The 14,386-nt window shown below is 40.2% G+C and overlaps 1 protein-coding gene across 15 annotated transcripts in view; it reads left to right on the forward strand.

Moving 5' to 3' along the window:
- The window catches only part of Dennd1a (DENN domain containing 1A), a 518,837-nt gene that overhangs the window by 291,126 nt on the left and 213,325 nt on the right, over nucleotides 1-14,386 (forward strand). For all 15 annotated transcript variants that reach the window (XM_087182787.1, XM_087182786.1, XM_013073588.3 and 12 more), the window contains one exon: nucleotides 7,764-7,809. In XM_087182787.1, the coding sequence (XP_087038913.1) occupies nucleotides 7,764-7,809 (46 nt within the window). The remainder of the gene's footprint in view (nucleotides 1-7,763; nucleotides 7,810-14,386) is intronic.

The following is a 14,386-nucleotide window of genomic DNA, read 5'->3' on the forward strand; positions in this document are numbered from 1 at the left end:
ATTTCTCTCTTTTCTCTCCCTAGCCCAGTATGGTGCTTGATCCATGGTAATATTTGGTGACTGATGGACCAGCACATAGAAAATACCGAGTATATAGTAAATGCACCATAAGGTGGTGGTTTTCTCTTTCCCCTCCCTGGGACCCTTTTTAAAATTCAAACTCCTGAGTGACTAGTATTTCCTTCAGCTCCAGAATTCCCAGGTACCAAAATCCACAGATCTGTAAGTCCTCTATATAATATGATGATGCAGTGTTTGCATATAACTCTACTCTATATCATCTCTAGATTATTTGTAATACCTCATACAGTGTAAATGCTATGTAAATAGTTGACATTCAGTATTGTTTAAGGAATAATGAGAAGAAAAAACAATAGAGAGGCGACTGTCTCTGGCCTGACTTCATGCATAATACACAAACAAGGTCCATGAGGTGCCAGGCACACACTGCTGAAACCATGAGTGCTGGAGAGACCCGGAGGATCTGTGAAGGGGTGGAGGCCACACCAGAGTGTGCTACAAGTCACTTCATTCACATGGGGTCAGCATAGTGTTTAACATGGAGCAAATTCAAGTTTTGCTTTTTGGAACTTTCTAGAGATTTGGGTTTAGAATAATTTTGTTCCACAATTGGTTGAATCCTTAGATGTAGATCCTGTAGATCTGAAGACTAACTGTTGGAGATTTTTTTGTGTAGACACAAAAAGTCCCCTTATGATATCGGTTCTTTATGTTGACAGCCAGAATGCTCAGAACCCAACCTGTGGCCATGCAAGTTGGGGGTCACAGCATGAAACTCAGCTATTAACCTTACCAGGGCTTTGTCCCTAGCTCATTCCCCACTTTTGTGACTAAATTGAACATTTTCATACAAATTGCTTTATGCTGTATCCCATTTAGAACAAAAAAGTGTATCAGTCAGTTCCAGCTAGTAAAACAGTTTTATTTTACCCACAGATCCACTTGCTATTTTATTTTTAGTATAATTATTAAATAAGCCTTTTTTGTTAAGTGTAGCATATTGGTTAAGGGAAGTCACTATTAAATAAGAGCAATAAAGAGAGAAGGATTTAGGCTGGAGTCGCTGTTAGCAGGGTGATTGTGGGCACATTTCTAAGAATGCCTTATCTCATCCCAGCCCAGAGTGGTGCTTAATACATAGTTATTTTGATTGATTATAAAACGAATGGCACCCATTGGATTATGTGAGGATTAAAAGAGATAAGGTAATAAAGGCTCCCGCACAGCTCTTGGTATGTGCTATATGCTTAGTATGGAGCAGCACCACAGTTTTATTCTCTCTGCTCTGTTCAGAGCACCATAGTAGACTCTGGGAGACAGCAAACAGAGTTCTGTTCTGTGACTGACAAGAAACATTCAAATTAGCACGTGCTTTCTGCCCAGTAACTCAGACCGAAGCCTCTGAGGGAGGTATGAGCAACCACTGGGGTGATCTGGGAAGTAGGCAGCAAGGGCTTAGCAGGCTGTAAGGAACAGTAGTGGGACAGAGGTCCACAGACACACCATGTGACTAAGCAGTCAGAAAAGTTTGGACCCAGACAACTCCTGTGGTGGACAGGGCACTCAGACATGTTGCAGAGAGTCTTGGAACTTGGCCAGGCCACCTTCGAGCCACAAGGGAGCAGGTTGGAGAAGTCCTGATCTCCCTCTGCCCACTCCTCTTTCTAAGGCTATGCAGACACTGATCTCCTGGGGAAAGAATGGCTTGTTTTATCTCAGTACTTTGGGCCTGTGTTCTGGTCTCACCATATGACCTCGGATGAGTAGAGTCTGGATCTGTAGTTTCTCCATCTCTGAAATGGTGGATTCAGTGGCATACCTGTCAAGCCTCAGCCTCACACTGGCTCTTAGCACGTATGCAGTCAGCAGTGGCTGCTCTTATTGGCTGCCTGTGGCACACTGGCCACCATGTTAGCCTGAAGGACATTTATCAGATGCCCTCAGTGAGACCTGAGCTCTGTTGATTTGTGTTCTCCAACAAAATGTGTTGCATGGTCTTTGTTCTTGTTCTTTCTCCCATTCTTTTGTCCTTTAACCTCTCTAGCAAAGCCAGGCCTCATTATTTAGAAAAAAAATTAAAACTGTTTATACTTTTGTTTCTTTTCAAAGCAAGAAAGAAAAAACTCAAATAAATTTGGTCTCTTTCAGAGTGTTCCTTGCCTTTAAATATAGTGAACTGAGGAAAGACTCAAGAGATCCTCTTTCCTATGAAGGGTTTTTGGGTGAGAAGGTGGTGCACCTCTGAGAGGTAAAGTGGGCACTGCCAGGTGTAAATGGTAATGTTAACTGTGCATTTACATGGAGGAACAGAAAACAGAGAGTGAACTTTCCAAATTACTAGGCTGCTCCACACTGTGTTCCTCCGTGAGGTCAAAGAGAGCTTACTTACTGGAGGTGGGCCCCTGCTCCCCACCCCTCCTTGTTCCTGTCCCCTTCCCTTTGTCTTGGGAAGCTGTATTTTATGTATTTGAGCATCCAGTGTTCTTTTATTTCACCTGACTCATTTCCAATTAGTAGCAGCTCACCTCCGGGGAACATAATTAAGAGGGTTCTAGTTATCTAGGGGGAAAGAATTAAACAAATTGTGAAAGTGCAGTAATAATGAATGGGGACTACAGAAACATTAATACATCTGCAGGATCCATATTCATGCCTGTTCATTGCTAGGAATGAGCTCAGGCTGTAAGACCTACCTGTACAAGAAGTGCTGTGTATCACAGCCCTGGAGGGTTAAAGGGCCCCTCTCGTACACCAGCAGTCTTCCTTTTGGCTTCATACCGATTATGTGCTGTGTAACATTATAGGCAAGCCTGAGCTCATAGATCAGCAGCTCTGAATTTGAAGTTCTTGTTCTTTCTCCCCTTCTTTTGCTTCACCACTGGCTAGCTGTATGGCCTTGGGCAAGTCACTTCACCTTTCTGGGACTGTTTCCCCGCCTGAAAATGTGGATAGTAGCACTACTTTGCAGAGTTGATTTCAGAATTATGTATGAAATGCATAAAAGTGACTGAGTCACTCGATAATAGTAATTTCTTTTTCCCTTAGTATTCAAAATAAAGATACCTTTCAGGTAAAGGTCATTGTCTCATCACTACCTTGACAACAGCAAAAGAAACCCTTTCCTTTGCCAGGGAGAAAGAAGAAAGAGTAGCTTTTACTCTCCCAGGATGTCACTGAGATAGTCAGATATTGCAATGATTCCTAGTACAAAGGCCTAGTACAGATTATCCCTATTCTGCTATTCAGAGATACACAATGGCATCCTGCAATCGCTGTCAGCCACACAGCAGTTGTGACACAATTGTCATGGCCTCTTTATGCATGAATTTAGTCATAGCTGTTAATAATAACATTGCTTTAATTTGATTAAGTGTGTTGTTGATTCTGCCTGAGTTGTGTTTAATTTCCATTTAAAATGTCTTCAGAGTTGCACTGTGATTCAGCATTGAAATTTAAAGTCACTGAATGCTGAAAGGCACCAACCCGAGAAGCTGGGTATACATTTGCTTTTAGTTAAGTAAGTATATTTGCATTCATATTTTCTATAAGAGCAACAAACAACTTCTTTCTCAAACCTAAAAGAAGATAGGTTCTAGTAGATGAATTTTTATTGTTTTGTTACTCATTTACCCTTGGAAAAATGTGGACATTGATGATCTGAAACACAAAATTATTCAGATAAGTCAGACTCTTAATGTGAAGTTTTTAGGAGTGGCATATTCAAATTATTTTGCCATATTTTCCTTTTTAATGTATAGCCAAGAGAGATAAAACATTTTTTTAAATTTGTCATTGTAAGTGGTCAGAAAGCAACAAATCATTGTTTCCTTCATGATGCATTAAAATAAAGAGGAAAGGTGCCCTTTACATGAAAGTGACATGCGACTCTGCTGAATTCAGGGTATATACTGCTGACAGAGTTGGCTTGGGGGTTAGAAACCCATGAAGAGAAAAGTGATCCATGTCGTGCATCTCTCATCCCTCATGGAGTCTTGACCATCCTCCTCAGTGGTTTGTCAGGAGTCCTTCACAGCCAAGACTGGAGCAAGAACCCACTCTCTGAGTGAGAAGAGAGTGGGTCTAATCATACCAGCCATGCCAGGGGCTTGGAGAAAATCCATTTGAACTTGACTAAATCAACTTACTAAATGCCTACCAGGCACTGCTTCTGTGCTAAGGCACCTCATGTGTTTTCCCCAGTCCCTGCCACAGTTGTGAAACCTCAACTAGACAGGCACTGCCCTTTTGGAAAACACTTAGCCAGGCTATAACAAAAGATAATACAGGGCCAGGGATTTAGCTCAGTGGTTTCGACGCCTGCTGTGCAAGCGCAAGGACCCAAGTTTGATCCCTGGTACCAAAAAAAAAAAAAAAGATAATACGTTTTTCAAAACCCAAATGAAACAAAATAACATGTCCTGTCCTTTGACTTAGTAATTTAGTGTCTGGGAATTCATGCATGAAGCTGTTCATTATCATTAGAGTGGTACTTATCTTAGTGAAAAGTTGGAAGAGCCTTACTGTCAGAGTAGAGTCCAGTAAATTGTGGCATATCCATACTTGGTGCAATATTATGCAGTCTTTAATAATCACAAAAGTTATAGAATAAAATGGAGAATGTTAATGAGAACAATAAAATATATACAATTAATTTGCAAGATATAGAATTGTTTGTTAACATGGGCTAGTATTAGAAACAATAATGCAAAAATAAAAGTAGTTGTGTTAAGGTGATATAATTATGGGTACATCCCCCCCCCAATTTCTTTTTATAATAAAAAAACAAAGAAAACAGGAGAGGTTTTCAAGAAAATGAGTCAGTAGCTACAATAATTGTTGAGGTATATTGAGAATATAAATTGTTTTCAGAACATACCTAAAATTACCCGGTCACATACTTGCCACACTGAGATGTTAAGGAAGCTTTGGGGTTTCTTTTTCTTCCCTCTCCCTCCCCCCACTTAGAATTTGTAATTATGTATTTTCAGAACAAAAATGCTTTTGATTCTGGGAAGTTTTAGAAGCTTTGTAAGCAAATGATCATAATATAAAAGGTATTTGTCCAAATTTGCATTCATACAAAACATGGAGCTGCTATGATTTTAGAATAAATGTGTTTTAAATATTTTCTAAATACAGAGCTGTTGCAGTCCTAACAATACGTGGCCAAGAAACTACATTTCTATGATAGGCCATAATTACTCTTTGAAAAATTATTGGGTTTAAAAAATTACCTACCTACCTAAAGATGCCCAAAGAGTGAGTTCCACTTTGTCCTGACTTATATTTGCAGTCAATTCTGTAGGGCCTTTTTTTTTCTTTCAAGTTATTGTTGGTTTTTATTGCAGGACAAAAGGGCATAGCATTAAAACTTGCATATTTAAAATTCTAGAAAATATTTCTCTCTCAGGTTAAGTTGTACAGAGGGCTTTGACCATCAGTATTGTTTTAACCTTTTCTCATAGTTTAAATGTCTTTTTTTACATAGGCCAGTTTATTTATTGGAATTTCAGGTCTAAAATTCTAATTAAAACTGATAATTACCAAGTTCAATCTCCCGTACCAAAAAAAAAAAAACCAAAACAAAACAAAACTGATAATTACTAGTCAATTGTGTGATTAAATATAAGAGCTGGAAAAGTTAATGCAATTTAGTCAAATTTTACCAACCTGAGCTTTTCTCCCTCCTATGTGTTAGGCTGCACTCCTGTACACATTATTAAGTGGCCATTTTCCTGGAATTCTGTGCTTTTCCTGCTTCCTTTCATTACACTAGGCAAGGTTCCACTAGATGAGACATTTGTAGTCTTAAGACTTCCTGCTGGGAAGTTCAGACTTTGTATTTTTGACATTGAAGCTGTCTTGTTCCTAAAGCTACTTAATTAGAAACACATCCATTTCAGTGTACATTGGAAAAAGCTCGGACAGCAATGCCAGGCACACTGGGAAGTTGGAGCATTTGTGTAGCTGGCAGCTAAACTAACAGTTTACAGTTTAAGGGGAAAAATTACTACAGGGCATTTCCTTCCCCCTAGAAGCAAAGAGAAGCTAAACATGGCCAGCAGATACCTTAAAAAGAGAGAGGAGATGAAAACAGAAGAAAAGAAAGGATAACTCCACTTTCACAGCAGTTACATGCATAGTTCTTTCTTTGGCTTTTATCAAATACCAAAAATGCAAGTCTTTTAGAAGAGTAGTTCCCAAACTGTGCTGCTAATAGTAAGTCTGTTTTACAGGCTCTTGAAATCTGTAACTGCTGAGATTTGTAGAAAAGAGGGCATTGTATATTCTGGGGAAAGATTTTTGCTTGAGGAATTTTATTTATTGAATGGTAATAAGGGAATTGTGCCTTTGCTTATTTTTAAATGTTTGAGCATTTGTAAAAATCTGATGTTTAAAACCTTCTTTGCCTGGCCATTGCTTTCTTTGGTACTGTATTGCATTGTAAGCGAACTTCTGCTACCTCATTACTCAGTCCTCCTTGTTTCCCTGACCTTGTCCCCAAAGAGTCATCCTGTCCATCTACTTTGACACCCTACCTGGTCCAGAGGAAAAGTATCTGGTCACTCCAGTCTGAGCTATTTATCATCTTTCCTAAGTTCATAAAAAAATACCCTCTGCACATTTCATAGGATATACCAGTATTGGAGAGACAAATGGAAAAGTTGCCAGTTGTTTCCATTTTTTCTACTCCTTGACCTCCCTCCTCTGCCCCCAGGAACTGCATGGCATGGAGAGAGGGCCTTGGGATTGTAGATTTCATGTCACAAAGTCAGCGGTGACAGCAGAGAAGAAATGGATACACTTTGGAGTGAAAGCCCACCGTATCACTTACTTGGTTTTGTCCTGTTAGATAAATAATTTAACCTCTCTGGTCTGTTTCCTTCTCTGTAAAATGAAGGTTACACCTACCTCGAAAGGTTGTTATATATATTATCAAAGGTGAATGTAAAGTTCTTCATATAACTACTAGCACATTTATCATTGGTAGGTAGTGTTACAGATAGTCAAGAAAACAAAAGAAGTATTCATCGGTCAACCCAAAATGCCCAGGCTTTAAAACTACTGGAGTTGGGTTCTCATCCTCTTGGTTAGTCACTGTTGGTCTGTGAATGAAGAAGTTATCAGAGGCTTTGTGAATTGTGTCATCACGTGGAATGTGTGCCACTGGGGTGGAGAAGCTTCCTGGCAGCCCTCCAAATACTTTGTTTAATTAGAATGAACAGTTAGGTCTTATCTCTTGATGGGAGAAAGAAACATCAAATAAAAATAATCATTCTCCTTAGAACCCCATTATGCCCTCTGTGTGACTTCCACCTGCATTTTCCATTACCATCATGGCAATCATAGTTCCCATTTTTATTGGGAAATCTGCTAGTCACTTGGAGTATATATGTTTCCTCTCATTCTAATAGTAAAGTGCCAGGTCAAGTCCAGTCTCCCATTTTAAAGATAAAGTGACTGAGGCTGTGCAGGTTGCATCGCTGCTATTTACGGACTGACACCAAGGTTGATGTTCTTCCCACTAGCCATACTGTTTCCAGTGCTACTGCATTTTTAAATTCTTCAGAAGTTTCTAGGCTTGGGAACAAAATGTCATATTAGGATTTTTGTTGTGAAAGGAAATGTAACTGTGCATACGTTTATTAAAACAGTTTTTCTCCAAATAGTGAACCATCTGTAATTTTCTGTCAGAAGCAACAGACATTAAAGCAGCTGTGTGTCTCTGTTTCTTTTCACAGTGCTCCCATGCCCTACCTCATAGGAATCCATTTAAGTTTAATGGAGGTAAGTTGGCTTCTTTCCTCCCCAATCCCTCGACTTGGGGTTTTGTTTTGCTTTGTGCAGTGGAAAGACACAGTCTCAGGACGCACAGCTCTGCATACAGCAACGGGTTGAAGCACAAGCTCATGTGTATTCTGTCCCAAGTGCGCAAAGCTGAGTGTTCTGGCTAGACCCTTTCCACTGGCTCTTAATTTCAGGGCTTTTCCACTTTGCTTAGAAATTGTGAATTTTCATGGGTGAGGGAGTGAAGGTCAGAAAGCAGAAAGAAATTATTCTATGAGGGTTTGAACAAGGGAAGCGAAGTGGTTCAGTTTTCATCATGATATTTATGCTAAATCACTATAACAGTATTACAAATTTTCATTCTAGGAAATGTGACATAAATATATGTCCCATAAATGTGATATAGTACATAGAGGTCAGAAGAATATTAAAATTATCCACAATACTACTATTCCAGGTTGAACCACTGTTAGCATTTTAATGTTCTTTCCAGTCTTTATTCTGCACATATGCATTTTATGTAAATGTACATAATTGATATGTGATGAACACATATAATTTATATCTTTATTTCACTTAATATTATGGCGTGAGAATTTTTATGTTTCTGTATCTACTTTTAGTAATAATTTTCAGTGTCATCTACCTGTCATTCCAACTATTTGGATGTACCATAACTTAGGGATTTTCCTGCTGCTGGACACTTAAGTTGTTCATAATTTTTTCACTGTTATAATAGCATTTCAGTGAACATCTTTATGCATAAGGCTTTATCTGCATTTTGACTTATTTCCTGAGCATAGAATCCCTAAAGTAGAAATGCTTGGTCAAAGCTATGAATTTGATGCCAGATTGCCTTCTGTATGGCTGTACCAATTAGATAGCAGTTCTTTTAAAGGACTTTTCTGTGCTTTTGTAAGTGCCATTAGTCTGTAGCCATGAACCCCAAGCCTCTTCTTCCTCAAGAGAGAGCAGATAGTGTACTGGAGCACAACAGTGGGGGTGGGTGTCTGGCCTGGCTAGCACAGGAGATAAGCTCTCAAGAGGGAATCTACAGCCATGCCCGTCTGTGACGGTACTTTGCATGTCTTAAAGGAAGTGCTACTTCTCTTCTGTTCCCTTCATTTCATGTCGACGAGGACCACCTGCTTCGCCACTAACTGTTGCACACTGTGCTATTGTGCTTTCGAAAATGAAACAAGTTGGTTATCGAAAAACCTGTTTGTTTGACATTGAAAATCTTGATCAAAATAGACCACAGAAATCTGCTCAAATTTCTAATTTGACAGGACGGCCATGTGGCTCCTACATTCTGTTAACAGTCCCTCCCTGTCATCACCCAGCCCTAAGCACATACAGTACACAGTTTATGGACTATCTTGGATGATGTATTTAGATCAGATTAAAGAGATTTTGTCTCTGTTTTACCTTTGTTTGTCAAGTTTGAGAAGGTCCACTCAAAGCTTCCATATGAAAAATTAAAAGTGAATATTTTCTAATAGATCTTCTGTGCCAGTTCCTGTAGAGTTTGAAATACTAATCTAAAGATGACTTGGTCTATCAGAGCCTGCACTTCCCTTCTACCTTCTTCCTGCCTTCCAGTCTACTCCAGCACAGGCTTTTTTAGACCTTTTTGTGTCCCAGTGTCTTTGGCATTCTCCAAGTGTCCAGCCTTGGCTTGCTTTTCTTCTGTACATGTCCTTTAGTCACCGTGTCTAAGGGTTTTTGCTTCAGCTACCGAGTTAAAGTCAACAACTCTTAGCTGTAATTCTAACATGGCGCTGCCACTGAACATCAGCTCCAAAGTTTCAAGTACCAATTGCATTTTACCTAGATGTCTCCCTCAGTCTTCCCCAAACAATTTCTTATCTGCACTTGGCTGTACACACACATAACCCCTACACATACACTCAGCCATTCTACTCTTCTTCCAGTGTTCCCAGTTCCCAGGAGTGGCACCATTGTCTGCAAAGACACCAAAGTGGGACACAATGACTGTGGCTGAATTCTTAATACTCACAAAATCTCTGAAATGCCTTTTGCCTCATTCCTTCCTCTGTTCCTTCATTGACACTTTTTCTTTGCTTACGTGAATTCTTACAAAGCCTAATCCATTCATTTGATAAGCAAAGGGAGAGCCTCTTATGTTCCAGGCATTATGCTAGGTCCTCGAGGTGTAAAAGTGAATATAAAATTCATTCCGTAATCCCATTATGGACTCCTACCTGGTCACTTCTTCAGGTGTCCCACCTTCCACTTTCCCTCTGCACTGCCTCTGAATTCTGCATGGGTTTTCCACTGCTGTCAAGCCTTTTGCTGATCACTTCAAAGTGCTTGTTAGCTGGCACTCCAACTGATCCCTAAGCAGATCCGCATTCCCACACTTCTGCATGGAGAAGCCTTGCTCTTCTCCAGTTCTTCCGTGAAGTCCTCTATTTTATCTTTTTTTACTTATAGAACTTCTTGCTCTGAATGTTAGCTGTTTGGTTCCTTCTTCCTGTCTGTAATTCCCCAGAGCATGAATTCTTTGAGGAAAAGACCTATACATCATTCATTCTGGTGGCCTCAGCACCTTTAACAGGGTGCCAGGCAGGTGGTACTGTCTTGAGTGCTGAGGGGCTGTAATTGGGAGCACATTTAGCAGCTTTCCAGTAGACATCACTATTTTCAGGCAGTCTAGTGACATGATTTTATGTAAAAACAAGGGAGATTAATATTTTACTATGTATATGATTGTAAGTAACTTAAAGTAAGGCCCTTTGTAGCAAAATATGCAGTGTAAAATATGCGTACATTTTTAAAGCTATAACTTGAAGCAGAGTTTTCTACATAGGTGAATGGGTACAGATCTACTCTGTCCAGCATTGGTGGGGCTTTAAATGGTAGCCAAGGTAGATACTGGCTCTGTTTATTGACTATGGTTGAGGAGGAGCTTGCTGTGCCAAAATCCTTTGTGGTCAGCACCAAAGAAAAACAAACATGATAGATACCCAGCCCTTGAAGCCAGTGTTTCCTGGGTGCAGTGGGTAGCCATGAACTACCAAATGTTGAAATTCCTGATCTCTTGCCCTGGGTTTCACCTCAGAATTGGAGGGCCTGACTTGTGCTTGCCAGTGGTGTTTATTTGGCTCTGTCACACTCTTCAGTGCTAGAGACACTTCCTCATGGGCTTTAAAGCCTGGGGAGGAGTACAGACCTGTGGCCAAAAGAGATCTCTTTAAGGAAGGAATACGGGGAGGCCCGTCTCCTCTCACTACACTAGTTTTCTTACTGGCAATTCAGCAAAAGGCTTATTTTTGACTGTCTTGTTATTTTTTCTTGAAAGCTATAGGCACCTTATTATGCCTTTGCATATGTGCCAGAATTTTTTAAACTTCAAACGAATGTGGCAGATGTTCATAAAAGTTTAGAAAAAGCTACCATAGGAAGACTTTTTAACCATTTTTATGACACTCAAATTTGTTGCACAAAAAGAAATATAAATTATAACCTAGTATTCTCATTTGAAAAAAGGTTATTTTGGGCTAAAACCTGATTCTAGTCTTCAGGCTTGAACAGAATGTTGTTGTTGTTTATTAAACAGTAACCTTGTTACCATGAAGAGTCCACTTTCCTTCCAAAGTGACAAGTCTATAGCTGATCATCATTCTTCTCCCTCCTTCTGCCTTTTGATATTCTTTCTCTCATTTAAGCAATTCGAGGTTAGTGGCAAGTTAGCAGAATAGCCAAGGGTATTGGCATAGACGTAGCTTCTTCTTGGAGAGAATGCTCATGTTAGTTGGCAGCTAGGAAATCCCAAAACATGGCCAGATTACACAGTGACTATTTCCTTTCATTCAACTGATCTCAATTTAGTACAAGCGACATTTATGCAGTCCCTCTTCTGTGCCATATCTGGTAGCAGGTGCCAGATCTTCTCTGGTAGATGATGCTTCTCTATTTGATAAATGATGACCTTCCTTCCAAGAATCACAAATAATGCTTTGTGTACAGACTTCAGAGTGACATGAGAGATGTATGCAGAAGACATTTTATATTGCTTCTGGTGGTAGGATGGTCAATAAAGAGAAAGGAAAGGCAAAAGCAATGCCATAGTTCCAAAGAGAGGCTCAGGCTAGCTTGTAAATGAAGCTTCCCATGTATCCTGAGACAGTGAGGTATGGCATCTAGAACATAGGCCCTGGATTCTGGCTTTATTTCCATTCATACAATCTCAGACAAGGTCATTGTTCACTGCACCTGTTTTCTCACCTGTAAACTAAGGGTACTGGACAAACTGTGTTTATGGAATCATTGGGAGGATCCAGTGACAAGCACTGGCTTGTCAGATGCCTAGCATAGTTCTCATAAAGAGTTACACAAAATCAGCAGTCATTGCTATTTCTTTTTCTTCAGTGGCCTTGAAACCATTTACATTGCTAAATGATGGCTTTGATGTGGTGTTTTAGGAACTCTGAGTTTCCAAGGGCCATCATCTTCATTCCCTAGGGAAAGAGAGTTTCAATACAGATGGTTTGTGCCTGCCCTGTTTTGTCCTGGTTTGCATTGCAGGAAGCACTATACCAGGGTTGGGAATGACATTTTTGTAAGGCTTGATAAATGTACTTCCAACCCCCCCCCCCCTTGTTGTGTTAACCTCAGTCATGATACTTTGCCTTTCTGGATCGTACTATCTTCCTCCACAATGGCTGAGTCCTATAGAGGTCCAGCATATCCTAGTATCTGGCATGTGGTAAAGAGACACTATGCAGTCCTTCCCATAGCAGTGTGTCAAGAGTCTTGTGTCCAGACACTACATTATACCAGGAATTCTGTATGAAATAGTACAACATAATATCTACTTTCTTAGATAGAAAGTATGGAGCAGATGCACACAAGTAGAAAGTTAACTGTGGTGAATTTGGATTGTTGTATTCTCTGAAAGGAGAGACATCAACCCTAGCCTGAGGGCTGAGGACTTTGCTTCTCAGGGGAGGAGAATGCCTAAACTGAATCCTAATAGATAAGAAATAGGAAGACCAGGAGAACAGGGACAACTTCTGCAAAGCCTTGATGTAGAGACCAGGAGGATTCCCGGGAAGTCTGAGGAGTTCCATGTCTGTTAAGAGCGTGGAGCTGGAGGGAGAGGAGAATGCAGAGGTAGGCAGGAGGGGCCAGGCCATCCACGGCCTTGTAAGCCGCATGAAAGAGTTTGAACTTTATAGGGCAATGGAGAGCCATTGAAGGGTGTAAATAGGAAAGGACATGGTCAGGCCTTCTCCTTGTGGACCATTAGAAACACAGTCCTTCCATATAAAATACTCGGAAACTGCTTAACTGTGTTAATAAAGTAAATTGTATTTGTAAAGATCAAGGTAATTCCTAAGGAAATTACACATCAAAACCATGTATATAAAATTCAGATGTGTTAGCATATCCAACCCAAGCTTCTGAATGGTTCCTTTGCCACCAAGCTGTGGCCAAGGTACTTGAAGTCACAGCTTTCTTTGCAGTTTTAAGCACCATTTTACTAGATATTGTCTTCTCCTCTCTGTTTTCAAGTACTCTCATACATCAGATATTCTTTCTCCACCCCAGTTTGAAGGCGTAAACTTATGTGACACATGTACTAAGCAGTAGTTCCAGGAAGTGGGAACAGGGCCAGTAAGATGCCAGTACCAAGTTGCTGGCCGGTTGAGCCCAGTTGGCTCTCCCCACCAGTGCTATCACAAAGCACCTGTGATGGGTGCTTTGGGAGACAGGTTGGCCTGCCAGCAATCCTTTCTCACCATCATTTTTCTAGGAATGCTTAGTCATGGGCCCCTAGAAATCTGATTTGGCAAATATACCAACTGCTTGGAGCAGCACTGAGCCACCATTCAGAGGACAACATCCAGGTGCCAAAGCTCATCTTGGTCTCTGGGATGCAGAAGCCACATTGTGTCTGCAGTAGGGTTCCTGGTTTAACTATGGAGCTTTGAACAAAATAACAAGATTCATTTATTTATAGACAAGAAAAGTAAGACTTTTTTTCTTTTGCATTTCAAAGAATCTGAATTTCTGTCAATTGAGTTAGCACTATTTTAGCTAGGGTTTTTTTTTTTTCTTTTCATTTTTGCGCTGCCATAGAAAGTCTTCAATCCTTTGTTCTTGTCCCCCTTGGATATTTATTTTTAAACAGTTTTATAATGAGTGAAAAAGGGTGTTTCTCATTTACCGATGCATCATTTTGCTTCTTCATGGGATGCACTTGTAGACAGAAGTAAGATGTCATAGGGTCGGGGATTTAGCTCAGTGGTTCCGCCGCCTGCCTCGCAAGCTAAGGACCCGAGTTCGATCCCCAGTACCAAAAAAAAGTAAGATGTCATTTACATTTGTTAATGCTCAGCTAATATAAAACTCTGAGGTATAAACATATTCAGGGATAAATAGTGACTTGTATGTGTGCGCACAAGGATAGAGTTCCATGTGAGATTTATTTATTGGGGATAGGTAATCCATATCCTTGCTTTATAAGAAGGTGATATTTGCACACACACATAGAAAATCCTTCCTGGTGCATAGGTTCATGGGGAGAACTTTGGTGGGACAGGGAGAG

The sequence above is a fragment of the Heterocephalus glaber genome, unplaced genomic scaffold (genome assembly GCF_053883595.1).
Source record: "Heterocephalus glaber isolate CG9 unplaced genomic scaffold, H.glaber_assembly_v1.0 deba00001479, whole genome shotgun sequence".
Classification (NCBI taxonomy): Eukaryota; Metazoa; Chordata; class Mammalia; order Rodentia; family Bathyergidae; genus Heterocephalus; species Heterocephalus glaber.